The 17,773-nt window shown below is 37.0% G+C and overlaps 1 protein-coding gene across 4 annotated transcripts in view; it reads left to right on the top strand.

Moving 5' to 3' along the window:
• The window catches only part of CEP135 (centrosomal protein 135), a 75,254-nt gene extending 57,759 nt beyond the window's left edge, over positions 1-17,495 (top strand). For 3 of the 4 annotated variants that reach the window (XM_066280758.1, XM_066280760.1, XM_066280761.1), the window contains 7 exons: positions 1,534-1,644; positions 1,923-2,108; positions 8,983-9,192; positions 10,032-10,234; positions 11,171-11,275; positions 13,923-14,036; positions 15,741-17,495. In XM_066280758.1, the coding sequence (XP_066136855.1) occupies positions 1,534-1,644; positions 1,923-2,108; positions 8,983-9,192; positions 10,032-10,234; positions 11,171-11,275; positions 13,923-14,022 (915 nt within the window). In that variant the 3' untranslated portion in view covers positions 14,023-14,036; positions 15,741-17,495. The remainder of the gene's footprint in view (positions 1-1,533; positions 1,645-1,922; positions 2,109-8,982; positions 9,193-10,031; positions 10,235-11,170; positions 11,276-13,922; positions 14,037-15,740) is intronic. The other variant, XM_066280759.1, reaches the window with a different exon arrangement.
• The last annotated feature ends 278 nt before the right edge of the window (positions 17,496-17,773 follow it).

The following is a 17,773-nucleotide window of genomic DNA, read 5'->3' as shown; positions in this document are numbered from 1 at the left end:
ATTAAATATGCTGGCCGCATATAGCTGACACGGGGCATTTGCAGACCCAAATCCTGTGCACCAAATACATCTCAGGGGCTGGTTACTGGTTATATACCCTTGATCACACACGGGCTGGGGAGAGCATGACATCATAGCACAAGCTTACATTTGTTTAGGGCAGGGGTCCCCAAATTATGGCCCACGGGCCACATGCAGCCCCCTGAGGCCATTTATCCGGCCCCCTCTGTACTTCTGGAAGGGGCACCTCTTTCATTGGTGGTCAGTGAGAGGAGCACATTGACCATCTCATTAGCCAAAAGCAGACCCATAGTTCCCATTGAAATACTGGTCAGTTTGTTGATTTAAATTTACTTGTTCTTTATTTTAAATATTGTATTTGTTCCCGTTTTGTTTTTTTACTTTAAAATAAGATATGTACAGTGTGCGTAGGGATTTGTTTATAGTTTTTTTTATAGTCCTGGCCCTTCAACGGTCTGAGGGACAGTGAACTGGCCCCCTGTGTAAAAAGTTTGGGGACCCCTGGTTTAAGGGATACACAAGAACATTAAGACTTTCAAGGCAACACAATAAAAAACATTTATAATCTTTCAGGGTTCATTGTCCCTCTTTTGCCTAGAGGTATGTTACTCTCAGGATTCCAGAAAGGGGGGAGGAACTACAGTCAATGTAAGGTGGTATGTAAATTCTGTCTCCCATTGAAAGAGAAGAAGTTTCTTAGTTAACCTTCATTTAGTTTTAAAACTAAATGACCCATTGTCCTTGCAAGCCAGAAACTTCTTCAGTCTTCTCTCTCCCCCTCCCCAAAGGAAGGACGGGACAGGAAAGCCTGACCTTTCCTCCTAGAATATCAATATTAATTTTGCAGCTTTTTGGTACCTTACTACAATATGTGCCTTGACCAGGGGTGCTCTAGCCAAGCCAGTGACCCCTTGGGCTTAAGCCAGCGACGTTGGACTCAAGCCAGCAATCCTGTACTCAAGCTAGTGAGCCTGTACAGTTTCTTCACACTCTTACCTACTGTGCCACCACTGGTCAGGCTAAAATTGCTGTGTTTTAAAGACCCATGATAGATTTTAATGATTTGTCCTTACTTCCAGTGGCTTAATTTCCTTATAAATAGAAGTAAATTAATGAATATTTTAGGATGTCAAATACTTAAAGGTATAAGTTTTGTTGTGCTGGTTTATTAAAGTATTATATCCAGAAGACCAGTAATTATCATATTTTAAATATTTTGTTTTTTTAAAAAGTAAACATTATTTTGTATAAAGCATTTTGCTGATACATGAATTTTTTTTAATGCCAATGAGCCAGATACATGGTTAGGATTATTATGAAAAATGTGTGGTAATATTTGGGTAAAAAGTCAAGATCAGTTAGGAAAAATAAATGCACGAAACATTCAGGAACAGCTTTCCTTTTTTCCTACTCTCTCTTATTCTCCAAATTCAGAAGTAGCTATTTGAATACAATAGAGCTCATTAGCTGCTCTGCTCATTTTAGATTCATCTTCAACTTTCTGATTTATAGGAAATCTCACTGGAATTGGAAGCAGCAGTGCAAGAAAAAGAAGAAATGAAGAGTCGAGTTCATAACTACATAACTGAGGTGTCTCGATGGGAGAGCTTAATGGCCACCAAGGTGAGGAGACATTGTCTAGGTTGGATTTAAGACTGATTGTTTGTTGTTGTTCTACTTTTTTATATTTCTGTGTTCTGCCTCCTGTATTAGATTATTAACATAGGAGATGAGAGACCCTGCCTGTCTTTGTATATCTCCCCAGTGATCTGACTTAGTGTAGTGTCTGCGCAGATAGCTTATGCTTCCTAAATTAAAACAAAACTCCCTGTGTGTGTGCATGTTTGTGACATGGGTATTCCGGTACTAATTTAGAAACAATTTACTTATGCTTAAACCAGGAGAAAGAAAATCAAGATTTGTTAGACAGATTTCAGATGCTTCACAGCCGTGCTGAGGACTGGGAGGTCAAAGCCCACCAGGCCGAGGGGGAAAGCAGCTCTGTGCGGCTGGAGCTTCTCTCCATTGACACGGAGCGCAGACACCTTCGTGAGAGAGTGGACCTGTTGGAAAAGGAAATTCAGGAGGTAATTCATTTGTTTGTCTTGTGAAGACTTTACTTAATAGAAAAGAAAGCATTCAAAGGTACTTTAATTAAAGCGATGGTTAAGCATTGATAAAATCAATGCTTTGTGATCTTTTGTCATGAATTCTAATAATTTGCTTAGGAGCACCATTACTTTTTTTATTGTAGTGAAATAGACCTAACATCAGATTTACCATTTTATCCAATTTTAAGTGTGCTGTTCTGTGGCAATTGCTGTATTCACATTAGTGTGCAGCTGTCACCACCATCTAACTCCAGAACCTTTTCATCTTCCTCAACTGGAACTCTACCTATTTAACACTCACTCCCTAGTCTCCACACCCCCACCCCTAGCAACCACTGTTCTGCTTGCTTTATGGATGTGATACTCCATGTACCTCCTGTAAGAAGAATCATACAATATATATCTTTTTGCAACTGGCTTATTTTATACTTAGCCTTAAGATTCACTTAACCTCAAGGTTATTCATGTTATATAGCATGTGTCAGACTTTCATTTCTCTTTAAAGGTGAATAATGTTTCTTTTTTATTTTTTCTTTTTCCAAGTGAGAGGAAGGGAGATAGACTCCCACATGCACCCTGCCCAGGATCCCCCCAACAATTCTCATCTGGGTCCATGCTTGCAACCCAGCAGTTTTTAGCGCCTGAGGCAGAGTCTCCCTGGACCAGTCCTCAGCACCTGGAGCTGATGCTCTCAACCCAATTGAGCCATGGCTACAGGAGGCGAAGAGAGGGAGAAGGAGGAGGGGGAAAGGTGAAGAAGCAGATGGTTGCTTCTTCTGTGTGCCCTGACCGGGAATCGAACCAGGAACATCCACATGCTAGGTTAATAATGTTATAATACTGAGCCAACCAGCCAGGGGCTGAATAATATTTCATTATATGTGTAAACCACATTTTGTTTATCTACTCATTTGTCAAAGGATATTTGGTTTGTGTCCATCTTTAACCATTGAGAATAATGCTGCTATGAACATGTGTATATATTATCTGTTTGAGTCCTTGATTTCAATTCTTTTTTTTCCTACGCTTTTATTCATTTTAGAGAAGAGAGAGAGGGAAAGAGCGAGAGATAGGAGTCTGACCAGGCGGTGGTGCAGTGGATAAAGTGTTAGACTGGGACGTGGAGGACCTGGGTTCAAGACCCCGAGGTTGCCAGTTTGAGCACAGGCTCATCGGGTTTGAGCAAGGCTCACCAGCTTGAGCCCAAGGTTGCTGTCTAGAGCAAGGGGTCATTTGGTCTGCTGTAGCCCCACGGTCAAGGCACATGTGAGAAATTAATCAGTGGACTACTAAGGAACCGCAGTGAAGAATTGATATTTCTCATCTCTCTCCCTTCCTGTCTGTCTGTCCCTATCTGTCCCTTTTTCTGACTCACTCTGTCTCTGCCACACAAAAGAGAGAGAGAGAGAGATGGATGGTGGGGAGGAGCAAGAAGCATCATCTTCTATATGTTCCTCGACCAGGCAAGCCCAGGGTTTCAAACCAGCAACCTCAGTGTTCTAGGTTGATGCTTTTATCCACTGTGCCACCACAGGTCAGGTGATTTCAATTCTTTAGGATATACCCAAAAGTGGAATTGCCTGATCATATGGTTATTTCCCTGTCTGATTTTTTGAAGAACTCTTATGCAGTTTTCCACAAGGTCTACACTATTTTATATTCCCATTAGCAGTGTAAGGATTTCAATTTCTCAACATCCTTGTCAACACTTATTTTATACTTTCTTATAATAGCCATCCCAATGGGAGTGAAGTGGTGGTATCTCATTTTGGATTTGACTTGCATTTTCTTTTCTTTCCTTTTTTTCCTCTTGATTTTAGAGAAAAAGGAGGGGAGAGAGAGATACGATTTGTTGTACCAGTTATTTATGCATTCATTGGTTGATTCTTGTATGTGCCCTGACCAGGAATTGAACCTGCAACCTTGTTTTATCAAGATGATGCTCTAACCAACTGAGCTACCTGGCAAGGGTTTGACTTGCATTTTCTTAATGATTGGTAATGTCGAGCATTGTTTTGTGTGTTTACTGGCCATTTGTTTATATTCTTTGGAGAAATTCAGATCCTTTGCCTATTTTTAAATCAGGTTATTTTTTGTTTTATTTAGAAAATTCAATTTAACAGGGTGACATTGATCAATAAGAATACATAGGTTTCAGGTAAACATTTCTATAGCATTTGAACTGTTGATTATGTTGTATACCCATCATCCAAAGTTAAACCATTTTTGTCACTGTTTTTTTGTCCCTTTATGCCCTTCCCCCACCCATCTCCCTGGTAACCACTTAATTTTTATCTATGTCCATGAGTCTCAATCTTATATCCCACCTCTGTATGAAATCATACAGTTCTTAGCTTTTTCTGATTTACTTATTTCACTCAGTTCTAAGGTCCATCCATATTGTCGTAAATGGCAATATGTCATCATTTCTTCTGGCTGAGTAGTATTCCATTGTATATATGTATCACATCTTTTTTATCCAATCCTCTGAGGGACACTTTGGTTGTTTCCATGTCTTGGCCACTGTGAACAATAGTGCAATGAACATGGGGGTGCATGTGTCTTCACGTACTGGTGTTTTCAAGTTTTTAGGGTAGATACCCAGTAGAGGGATTGCTGGGTCATATGATAGTTCTTAGTTTTTTGAAGACCACCATACTTTCTTCCATAATGGTTGTATAATTTGCATTCCCACCAGCAATGAATGAGGGTTCCTTTTTCTCCACATCCTCTCCACCCCTTGTTATTAAATCAGGTTATTTTTTGTTATTGAGTTGTAGAAATTATATGTATAACCTGGATATTAAATCTCTTATGAGATACATGTTTTCTAATTTTTTTTTCATTTGTAGCTTGACTTTTCACTCAGTTTTATCCTTTGATGCATAGAAGTTTTTCATTTTGATGAAGTCCAATTTAGTTTTTTTTTGCTCTTGTTACATGTATTTTTGGTGTCATATTTAAGAAATGATTGCTAAGTTCAATATAATGAGGCTTTCTCTCCATGTTATTCTAAGACTTGTATAAGTTTTAGCTCTTATGTTAAGGTCTTTGATCCATTTTGAGTTAACTTTTGTGTACGATATAAGGGTGCCAATTCATTCTTCTGTATATGAATTTAAATAAGCTCTTGTCAAAAAGACAATCTAATAATTTAATAAAGTTTGAATTCAGTTAAAATATAGGGACCCGGCCCTGGCCGGTTGGCTCAGTGGTAGAGCATCGTCCTGGCATGCAGAAGTCCTGGGTTCGATTCCCAGCCAAGGCACACAGGAGAAGTGCCCATCTGCTTCTCCACCCCTCCCCCTCTCCTTCCTCTCTTTCTCTCTCTTCCCCTCCTGCAGCCAAGGCTCCACTGGAGCAAAGTTTGCTTGGGCGCTGAGGATGGCTCTGTGGCCTCTGCCTCAGGCGCTAGAATGGCTCTGATTGCGGCAGAGCGACGCCCCAAGATGGGCAGAGCATTGCCCCCTGGTGGGCATGCCAGGTGGATCCTGGTCGGGCGCATGCGGGAGTCTGTCTGGCTGCCTCCCCATTTCCAGCTTCGGAAAAATACAAAAAAAAAAAAAAAATATATATATATATATATATATATATATATATATATATATGGACCCTAAGTTATATTTATTTAGAATAGTTGGCTATTAGATTTGTGTGTGTGTGTGTGTGTGTGTGTGTGTGTGTGTGTTTAATACAGTATTGCAGTCTTCATTTTTCAGAAGGAAATATTATCTATAGTATATAGAGCCTGACAGGTGGTGGCACAGTGGATAATGTCGATGCTGAGCTGAGGTCCAAATGATCCCATGGTCACTGGCTTGAACCCCAAGGTCACCGTCTTGAGCCCAAGGTCACTGGCTTAAGCAAGGAGTCACTGGCTTGGCTTGGGCCCCCTGGTCAAGGCACATATGAGAAGTAATCAATGAATAGCTAAAGTGCCGCAACTATAAGTTGATGCTTCTCATCTCTCTCCCTTCCTCTCTTTATCTCTTTCTCTCACCCCTTCCTCTGCTAAAATAAATATAGTTATAGTATGTAGAATTATTGCCCCCTAAAAGATTTATTTAGGTCCTAACCCCCAGTACTTGTGACTATGACCTTTTTTGATAACAGTATCTTTGCAGTTAAAATCAGGTTAAAATGATGTTATACAACAGTAGCACAGGCCATACCCCAATGACTTGTGTCCCTTATAACAGCAATTTTCAACTGGTGCACCATAAGAATATTTAAAATGTATAATACCTGACACTTTAGTCAGGGGCACTGATCGATTGTCAAAAAAATGACAACAGCTTACATAATAGTAGCCATTGGTGTGAATAAATCAAAATTATGCTATTTTTTTGTCAAATTAGCAAAAATACATGTTTTGGTGTGCCACAGAATTTTAGTATTTAGTTTGTGTGTGCCATGAGATAAAAAACAGTTGAAAATTGCTGTCTTAAAAGAGAAATTTGGACACAGAAGACACAAGGAAGAGTGCCAGGCAAAAATAGGGGCAGGCTTGACAGGCGGTGGCACAGTGGATAGAACGTCGGACTGGGATGTAGAGGGCTCAAGTTTGAGACCCCAAGGCTGCCAGCTTGAGCACGAGCTCATCTGGTTTGAGCAAGGCCCACCAGCTTGAGTCCAAGGTCGCTGGCTTGAGCAAGGGATCACTTGTTCTGCTGTAGCCCCCCCTCCCCGTCAAGACACATATGAGAAAGCAGTCAATGAACAACTAAAGTGCCACAACAAAGAATTGATGTTTCTCATCTCTCTCCCTTCCTGTCTGTTCCTATCTGTCCCTCTCTCTGACTCTCTCTGTCTCTGTCACACACAAAAAAAAGTAGGGCAGAGATTGGAGTGATATGCAGATAAGGCAAGGAACTCCAAGGATTGGCAGCAACCGCCAGAAGATGGGAGAGAGGCAAAGAACAAATTATCCCTCAGTACCTCCAGGAAAGGCAAACTGTTGATGTCTAAATTTCAGACTTGGAACCTCCGGAATTGAGAGGGAATAGATTCCATTGTTGTGAGCCACCCAGTAATTTGCAGTAATTTGTAGTAATTTGTTACAGTGTCCTAGGAAACTAATACACTATGTCTGTTTCTATTTAGAATATAGTAACTAAAGGCATGCTTTTTTGCCCTGGCTGGATAACTAACTCAGTTGGTTAGAGCATCATCCTGATATGCAAAGCAGGTTTGACCCCTCTTCAGATCAATATTCTTTCCCTACCTCTCTAAAATCAATAAATAAATTTAAAAAATAAAAGCATGCTTTTCAACCTTTAAAGAGTTATCAGGAGAAACTATTCTTTAGTTCTCTGATGTTGTCCATGTTCTTATGTGGTATATGGAATTGATTAAATTGATTCATATATTATATTTAGTTTGTTCTGGGGAACCATTGATTTATTAACTCATTCATATTTGGAAAATCCAAATATTTACTTTTCTGCAACTGTTGACATTAAATCTTTAAAAAATGTTTTAATTTATTTCTTTTGAAGAGAGAGAGAGAGAGAGAGAAACATTGATTTGTTGCTGCACTTATTTATGCATTCATTGGTTAATTTTGTATATGCTCTGACCAGGGATCAAACCTGCAATGTTGGTGTATAGGAACAATTCTCTAACCAACTGAGCTACCTGACCAGGGCAGCATTTATTAAATCTTTACACACAGTATTTGATTTTTATAGTTGATTAATTTCAGTAAAGCCTATTTGAATTAATTTGCAAGTATTTGCTTCTTCTTAAACTCTAGAAATAGAATTTAAATCAGTTTGTATTTATCACTCAAACTCTAAAGTGTAAGAAATTTAAAATGTGGGTTTTTCAAAGTAAAAATATCTTAGTATTTCAAACTTTGTTCATTATTTCAGTTATTAATATGTTATAAAGTAGTGTATTATTATTAAATTAAGTTTAAATATGACTTCAGGTATTTTGTTTTAAAGCAAACTCCATTTTTGAAATTCAGTATTTAAAGACTATTGATGAGTGATAAGTGTAGGGTGTGGTAAAGTAGGTTTACAGTTGTGAGTATGCAAAACAGAATTATACTTGTACTATTATTAATTATTGTATTATTTCCCATACCGATAACTGTAAACTTTTGTCCCACCCTGTAAATATGTTTTTTCTTGAAAAGTAATTATCATAAGAAAGAATTTATAAAGAAAAATTTAATATAACTTTAGAAATCTCTCATATTGCCTGACCAGGCGGTGGTGCAGTGGATAGAGTGTCAGACTGGGATGTGGAAGACCCAGGTTCGAGACTCCGAGGTTGCCAGCTTGAGTGCAGGCTCATCTGGTTTGAGCAAAAGCTCGCCAGCTTCAACCCAAGGTCGCTGGCTCCAGCAAGGGGTTACTCGGTCTGCTGAAGACCCACGGTCAAAGCACATATGAGAAAGCAATCAATGAACAACTAAGGTGTTGCAACACGCAACGAAAAACTAATGATTGATGCTTCTCATCTCTCCGTTCCTGTCTGTCTGTCCCTGTCTGTCCCTCTCTCTGACTCTCTCTCTGTCTCTGTAAAAAAAAAAAAAAAAAAGGAAAAAAAGAAATCTCTCATATTCAGAACACCCTAAAACAATAATTTACATGCTGCACCTTGTAAATATATATGTGAAGTATTGAATACTTAGTTATTATGATTAGTAATTATACGCAGTTCATTCTGTTAAGCATTAAATAGGCCATCTTTAAATATAGCACACAGCTTCTTGAGAGTATCTGAAAACATGCAAAATTTGGCTGTTATATTTTTATAAGGTGAGGTGGTAGGTACACAGATTCCAGCCTTTAAAATTATTGGGTTACTTTTTACCTGTTTCTTTTTTTTTTACTTTTAGCACATAAATGCGCATCATGCTTACGAATCTCAGATCTCATCAATGGCAAAAGCCATATCCAGATTAGAAGGAGAGCTGAGACATCAGGAAGATGAGAAGGCAGCAGTATTCAGTGACTTGTCATCTCTTAGAGAACTCTGTATTAAGCTTGATTCAGGCAAAGATATTCTGACCCAACAATTGAATGCTAAAAGCCTTGAATTTGAGAGGGTAAGAACTTTAAAAAGTATTATTGTTAACACATTGTTTCATTGAACCCTGTTCTATTTTTTTTACTTTATTGCCTAATATATTTATTCACCTTTAGAGTAGTTACATTTGACTCCAGGATTTTGAGAACCAAATTTGACTACTAGATTTCTCTGGCAAACATGGTGATGAAATTAGGTGCTGGTCTGTTTTAGAATGGATGGGTATTTAGGAGAATGTTAGTCTTTTACAGAGAAGCATGTCCCAGTACATTCTTCCTCTGTTTAAAGGTAACACTTAAATGGAGGTGTGAGCATTTCACTGCTTCCTAAGTAGAACATTTTTTCCTGATAAAAATCTCAAGGCATTTAAATCTTTAAAAGTCTAGGTAGCTGGTATTTCTCATTCCCAAACTGAATAACCCAGTGTGTGTTTTCAGTCAAGCATTGGTGTTTTTAATTTTCACTCATTTAGTATCTCTGTTTTCAGGTACTGAGAAGCTCAAGTACTGGCTTGACTGTGTAGTTAGAGGAAACAGATTTAATAGACCAGAAGGGCCTCCTTGCTGATGGGGTGGCAAAATTTTAAAATTTTTGCTAATGACCCTCTCCTACTATGGTAGTACTAGAGAAGTCTATTTGACGGTTGAAGTACTTCTCATAACCGAAAAAAAGCCCTTACTAAAAATAGCAAAGATTATTTTGAAAATTAGATTTTTTTTATACTTAAAAAAGTGGTTCAAAGTGTTTAAGTGGTACCGAGAATGAAGGAGCTGATGTATGTTTATGAAGCTTTGCAGATGATTTTTCAGAGTAAGTATAAAATTGTACTGAAGTAATCTTACTTTGTTTTCTCTGTAGGTTGTGGTGGAATTAGAAAATATAAAATCAGAATCAGAGCTGTTAAAAAAACAACTTTTAAGTGAGAGACATACAATTAAAAACCTTGAGTCATTGCTGGCTACAAATAGAGATAAAGAATTTCATTCTCATTTAACCTCTCACGAGAAGGATACAGAAATTCAGCTACTTAAGGAGAAGTTAACTCTTTCAGAAAGCAAATTGTAAGTGTCACAAGTGTATCTATATGAGGAAAATAGCTTCTCAAAAAATAATCTTTAACGAATAAAATTTTATAGACTTGTAGCATAAAACAAATGATTCAAAAAACAATGGAGGAACAAAAAAACATTTTTTTTAATTTTGGAGAGAGGAGGGGATGGGAGTGTTAAGGGTGGTATAAAACCAAAATATTTTACTTATGTGGCTGCTGCTTTTGGAAGTTTAAAAGGTTTATTTCAGAAGAGACATCGTGTTGGAGATGTAGATTTGTGTATCTTTACCATAGAAATGGGTCCTGTGGAAGTGGATGAGTGAATTAGAAAACTGCCTACATTGGAGCAGGGAAGAGCGGAGTCAACAAAGGAGAGAGCATTTCAGGATGGGAGTGTCCACAGTGTCTCATGCTGTGCATTAGGGAAGACTCCAGAAAAGCTGTGCAATTTGACCCTCTTGTGTATTGATTACATTTTTGGAGATTGATGATCGTGTCTTACTAGGATGGAGAGATTTAGACGAATTTGTTGGAAGAAGAGGGGAAACTCAGAGTAGATAGTAGAAGTGGAATAATTAACTTTTAAGAAAGAGTTAGAAATATTTCTTTCCGAAGCAGGAGTTGAGAAAGAGCCAGTGAAGATACTTTACAACTAGATGTTATAATCCACGTCTAATTCAAATTCGCATCTCCAGCAATCCTGCAGTGCCATGCACATGCTAGAGGCACAGGAAAATAAATAAAATGCATGAAAAAGAAAACTTTGGGACAGAAACTCCAGAAGTCTAGAGAATTCTTGTTGCAAGTCTTGATCTTCTCTTTTTTTTTTTATCCTTAAGTATCATCTCCTTTGTATTTATTAAAAAAAAAAGAATTTATAGCACTTAACTCTACAAAACAGAACATTTGTTATTTATTTCTTTAATTTTTAAAATTTATTTTTAAGAACTAGTCAAAGCCGGGAGAATACCATGCTTCGGACTAAAGTGGTGCAGTTACAAACAGATCTTGATGCACTAAAAAGGCAGATTTCAGCTGAAAGATATGAACGGTAAGAAAATTTGTAGCATTAGACTGTGTTTTTATTTATTTCATATCCTATTCCAAAAAGGATTTAATGTGGCTTACAAAGAGCAAACATTTTTTTTAGCATTAATACTCAAATTTCTTTAGTAATTCTTTCTAAAAAGGCAACAAGTGTTGTGAAAGATAATATCCCAACAGTAAATAAAGTAGCAAATATTATATAACTGTTTCCCATAGTATTTTTCAAGGCAAAATTAGGGCATTATTTCAGAGAATATAGTTAGGAAGTGAGGGAATGAGCAAGCTAGTAAGGATTCCACAGGAGTCAAAAAAAAAAAAAAGTCCAAAACAATGTAGTCCAGTGGGAAACTCTAAATACAAATCATTAAATAAGTGATGATGCTGATGATTATAATAAGGTCGGTTAACAAATATGTACCAGATACTATATGTATATTTGATAATCCTAACAATCTATTATTAAGCCTATATTATAGGAAACTGGGATGGTACAAATAGTAAATGGCAGAGTCAAGAATTCAATTTAGGCAGGTCTGCCTAATTTTAAAGCCTGTGTTACTAACCTGTAGGATATATTCTCTATAGATTACTAATTTTCATACTCAGTTATATTTTCATTCATTTGTTTCACTATGTTAAAAATTTTAGCCCCTGAGTGTTAAAAACAGGATGAGACCTGCTTTAACAGTTACAGTCTGATTTGCAAATCAGTCGTCAGGTCCTCTTCCATTCCTCTTTCCTACTGTATCAGTACCGTAAATATGTATCCCAGCTTTCTGAGAGGGCATTCTCCAATAGTGGTCAAATTGCTTATTAGATCAATTTTTGAATTCTCTTATTCTTATCCATTGATATAAAAACTTGAGTGATGTGCTATTTGAAGTACAGACTGAATTTGCTAAGAATTCAATATTTAGGATTTCAGTGAGGAGTGAAGCCTGAGATTGCACCAGTGTCTTGAAAACTGTTTTTAATCTCTTGTCATTGAAATGACCTAGTTTCTTAAAATGCTAAATTATACATATATGATTTCCATTTCCTAACTTAAATTCTTTCAATTCAAGGGTTCTAAGTCAAGCTTTCTATTGCCCAAGGTTATAGAACCCCTTGATTTCTCTCCTTTTTTCTTACCCCAGTGCCCAAAGACACCTTGACCCGCGTGGCCATGTCTCTCCTTCTTATCATCCAGCTAGATCATGCTTGCTTTTATTTTTTTTAATTGAGAGATGAGGAGGCAGAGAGACAGTCTACCACATGCACCCCAACCAGGATCTACCTGGCAAGCTCCCTACTAGGTGGTGCTCTGCTCATCTGCTGCTACTGCTCCGTTGCTCAGCAACTGAGCTATTTTAGTGCCTGAGGCTATGCCATGAAGCCATCCTCAGTACTCAACTTGCTCAAACCATTCTAGCCATGGCTGTGGGAGGGGAAGAGAGAAAGAGAGAAGGGGAAAGCTAGAGAAGCAGATGGTCACTCCTGAGTTCCCTGACCGGGAATTGAACCCAGGACTTCCATATACTGGGCTGATGCTTACCGCTGAGCCAACCAACCAGGGCTTATCATGCATTCTTTATTTTTTTTATTTTTAATTTAGTGAGAGGAGGGGAGGCAGAGAAAGACTTCCATATGTGCCCTGACCAGAATCCACCCAGCAAGCCCAATAGGAGGCAATGCTCTGCCCATCTGAGATCTTTGCTCCATTGCACCCGGAGCCGTTTTTTAGTGCCTGAGGCGGAGGCCATGGAACCATCCTCAGTGCCCAGGGCCAACTCACTCTAATTGAGCTATGCTGCAGAAGGAGAGGAGAGGGGAAGGAAGGAGAGAGGAGAGAGGGGGAGGGGGAGAGAAGCAGATTGGCACTTTTTCTGTGTACCCTGTCTGGGAATTGAACCCTGGACATCCACACACTGGGCCAACACTCTACCATTGAGCCAACCAGCCAGGGCTAAATCATGCATTCTTAGAAGGGCAGTAGTGCCACCCTGTGTGACAAAATTGGTTCTTGGGGGGAAAGGGAGGGGCAAAAAAACCCTTAGGTATTACAGTGATGTATGGCTCTCTAAAGGGACCACAGTATGTAAACAATGTAACTAAGTATTAAAATTTTGTGGTTTGTAGGCATACTTTGGGGGCGGGATATCTTTAAAAATGTCCTTAGAGAAATAATTGTGAAAAGTTATTCATAAAACACCCAACTAGGTAGAAATCCTGGGCACTGAAGAACTCAAGGCAGAAAACATCTAGGCCAGAGACTAACAAAGGAGGTGGCAGTGCTGTCCCCATGCTTTTTGGAGCCAATACAGACACAGGAAAGGAAAGCCTAACACAGAGAATGGATTCTTTTACTTCTGACATTTGGGAATCTGAGGCAGAAAGAAGGAAGAGGGCTAGATTTATGTGCAAGAAGAGGTGGGTAAGGGAGGGGCAAGGGGGAACCACCAACTTTGGAAATCTCTTCTCAAGGTTTTTGAGCAGTCTCATAATACAATTCCTTTAATTGAAATATTTTATCTACTACTTAAAAATCATATAAGGACATAGGATTTAAATTTAGTAGAAATAGAAGCTAATTGAGTAGAAAATTTTAACAATAGCAGCCCATTATACTTGTATGACCCTCTTTGGTATAATCTCTTGATCTGATTTGACAGAGAACGAGCAATCCAGGAGATGCGTCGACACGGTCTTCCCACTCCACCCCTTAGCTCCACTCGGAGGTCTCCTTTAAATTCTCCTGAACACATAAACTGATCATTATCAGAAAGGTAGGTATGAGGCCATGGACAAGCAAAACTAATCTGTGTTTATAAAAATTCAGGAAGTAGTGTTCGGGGTGGGACCAGGAGATTGCCTGCAAAAGTGGGATTCCCACCTTTGGGGAAAGATGGGATGTTCTATTTGGTGGTGATGGTTATGTGGGTATATACAATTTTAAGAAATCATTGTGACAATATGAGACATCACAGAGAAATACTTTATGAAGTGCCAAATCCAAGGTATAAATAATCAGTGCTAAAGTATGGACAGTGATAGACAGGAATGCATGTGGCACAAAGGCTGAATCTGGTTGGGATGGCAGGTTGGGGAATAATGAGGAAGAAAGGCGTGGAAGGTAGAGTGGGACATATAGAACTGTTTAATGTGAGACTAAATTAGAGATTGTAGACTTTATTCTGTAACTCAAGGAGACCCGTTGAAGGGTTAAGATGAAAGAACTCTTCCTGGAAGATGAACTACAAAACAATCAGTAATGCTTTAATTGAAATTATACTCTTATTAATAAAACCGTTGCCTGTAATCAAGTTATATTTGTATTTAGTGGGTAAGAAGTACTGTTCTCTATCTCAAAAAGTCCCTTCAATACCAAAGTACATTAAAATACATGAGGACTGAAATAATACAGCATATTAATTGAGAAAAAAATCACTCAAAATAAGGGATAATATAAGGTCTAGGTTTTTTGTTTTTGAGAGAGAGAGAGAGAGAGAGAGAGAGGCAAGAAGGAAGAGAGATGAGAAGCATCAATTCTTCACTGCGGCACCTTAGTTGTTCACTGATTGCTTTCTCATATGTGCCTTGACTGGGGGGCTCCTGCTGAGCCAGTGACCTTGGGCTCAAGCCAGGGACCCCTCACTCAAGTTAGTGAGGTTGTGCTCAAGACAGTGTGACCTCAGGGCTTTGAACCTGGGACCTCAAGTGTCCCAGGTCAACACTCTATCCATTGTGCCACCACCAGTCAGGCTGATGTCTAGGTTTAATAAAATTATAAATAAGTACTAAAAATTATGTTATCTGAGTCTTAAAATGTTATGGACAGTCAGATATTTTTCAAAGTATTTTCACCTTATGTGTATCTAATCATCCTCCCAATTAAAATATTCACTTTAAAATATGAAAAATCCCATAATGGATACACTGAGAAAGCAATCATATTTTTCCATATTTAGGAGGACACACTTAAGAAGATATTATAGACATGTTTTCTAATACTGATATAAAACATTACTGATTTGAGAAAAAAATAGGAAACAAGGTATATGTCCCATAAAAGGAAAATGATAAATAAATCCCAGAATATTTTAAAATGGTATTTTTGAAAATGTTCTTAATGATTTCAATAAATCCTCACAACATCAGGGGGGAAAACCACAAAGAACAAAACAAACAGGATAAAAACTATCTTGAGTATGATCTCTATCAGAGTATGTTTATGCATGTGTATGTTAATTACAGATTAAATACAAAATGAAGAATACCGAAACTCTAGGATTAAAAGTAATTTTGAGCCCTGCCTGCAACTTTGGCATAGCTGGACGACAGTCTAACCAGCTAAGCCAGAGCTCAAAATTACTTTTAATCCTACAACCCAGAGAAAATAGCAATTAGGGTTTCGGTATTCACTGCGCCACCACAGGTCAGGCCTATCTTTTTTTTTTTCTTAATCCACATTTCCCTCCTCTCTTTTTCAGAATGACGACTTTCAGTGAGTTGGCTCTGTGGACTTGTTAAAGGACAGAACAGTAATAATATATTTGAAGTACTTGTTCCTGAAAAATCATGAATATTGACACATATTCTACCTCTGTCAACTTTTATTTAAATCAGTGAATATTTATGTAAAAAATTTAGTTTAAAAGAGCTGTATCTATGTATATTTTCATACATATGGCAGAAAAAAACAAGTATTAATAGTGCTAACTGATGTTCTATCTGTATTTTTATTATTCCTGACTTAAATTACTCCTCAAAATGTGTTTATACTGTGAATTAATATAACATATTGTTCACATTATGCTTTAATAACCTTTTTCTTAATGAGCCATGATATTTGTATATAAATATTCTCATAGTACTTGTTTTTAAAGTGTTTTTAGTTCTCATGCCTGTGTTTATAACCCGTACCTTTAATGTGTTCACAAAGGATTATCACTTTGATGTTATGCTGTCACACTTAACTTTTTTCTTCTAAATGTGAAATTAATTATTTACCAATTTACTGTCTATCACTGAGGGGAATATATTCAGGTTTATTTTTATAATAGCCAAGGTCTTGATAAAATAATGATTACCATATGTAATTTATTGTTGCCAACTAGGAGAACTGTGATGGGAAAGGTACATTTAGATCTTATGTACAATGTTATTTTCACTATCACATGGACTTTACACAGTGCAGATTTTATCAGAGTCAAACCAAAAGCTGTATTAAAAATTTTTTTAAACCATAGAACAGAAATTTGGGACTTTTTTTAGTAAATAAAATATTTTACTATTAATCTTAAAATTTCAGAATATGAAAGTATATGAGATAAATATAGTGAAACGTGTTTTTAAAATTTCAACATACAGTCAATAATATCAGATTTTGTTTCTAACCTGTATGTTGTAATTTAATCAGTCTTCCAGAATGATATATAAACACTGAACTATGGCATATTAAGTAGAAAACAGCTTTTTGCAGTTAATTTTCAAAGTTTTAATTTTAAAGAATATAAATATATGCATATATTAATAAAAGAACAGTAGTACAAAATAAAATATTAGATACAAAAATTAATCGTGATTGCACCAATACAAATATGAAGAAAATCCTGTTAGTAGATTTCATTATGATTGAAAAAGAACTTAAAAACTCAGGTAGGAAAGTGGAAGGCTAATTATTTGTGATACATTTTGTTTCCTCCTGTGGTTTCATAAAGTGGAGCTGGTGTGTGTGCACTTGTGTGTAGCTGGGGTAGGCAGTACTCTTTTTCTAAAACTAATAAGCCTTGTTTGAGTGAGTTATGCGCTTTGCAATAATTCAGTTTATATTTTGGGGTGGTGTGGCTTACTTTACCACCATCTATATTTTTATGTATTCCATCTCCTTTGTGTGAACTCATGTATTACACAGCAAAGTACAAAAGAAATGGAACTATTTGCAATGTCAAATGGAAAATCTTCTAATAAATACATGTAAATAAAATATTTGTTCATACCTTGCCCCCAAACAACAGCAAGACATATTTTGTTAGATTTATTTATTTTTAATGTTTTCTATAAATGTATAGAAAAATGTATAGCTTGCTATAATTGTTTTTATAACCATGATACTAAAATTTTCTAAAATTTGTTTTATCTTAAATTTCTGAATGTTCTAAGCTTTTATAGATGTTTTTAATTTGTTTTAAATACTTTTAAATTATGGATCTTGACATAGATTTTCCAATAAACATTTCAGTCAATTTATATTTTCTTTCTTACCAATAGTTTAAAAAATAATTTTAGCAGTACTCATAATTCTAAAATTAAGTACAGTTTATTGAACTCAAACTTTATTATAGTGAGATATGAAGAAATCCTTGAATTTAGGTACTAGGCACTTTTTTTTCCCTTTTCGTTCATTTATTTTTTTTTGTTTTGTTTTGTTTTTTGTTTTTTTTGTTTTGTTTTTTTCTGAAGCTGGAAACAGGGAGAGACAGTCAGACAGACTCCCGCGTGTGCCCGACCAGGATCCACCCAG

This window comes from Saccopteryx bilineata, chromosome 5, assembly GCF_036850765.1.
Source record: "Saccopteryx bilineata isolate mSacBil1 chromosome 5, mSacBil1_pri_phased_curated, whole genome shotgun sequence".
Taxonomy (NCBI): domain Eukaryota; kingdom Metazoa; phylum Chordata; class Mammalia; order Chiroptera; family Emballonuridae; genus Saccopteryx; species Saccopteryx bilineata.
This window is presented reverse-complemented; position numbering and strand designations above follow the sequence as displayed.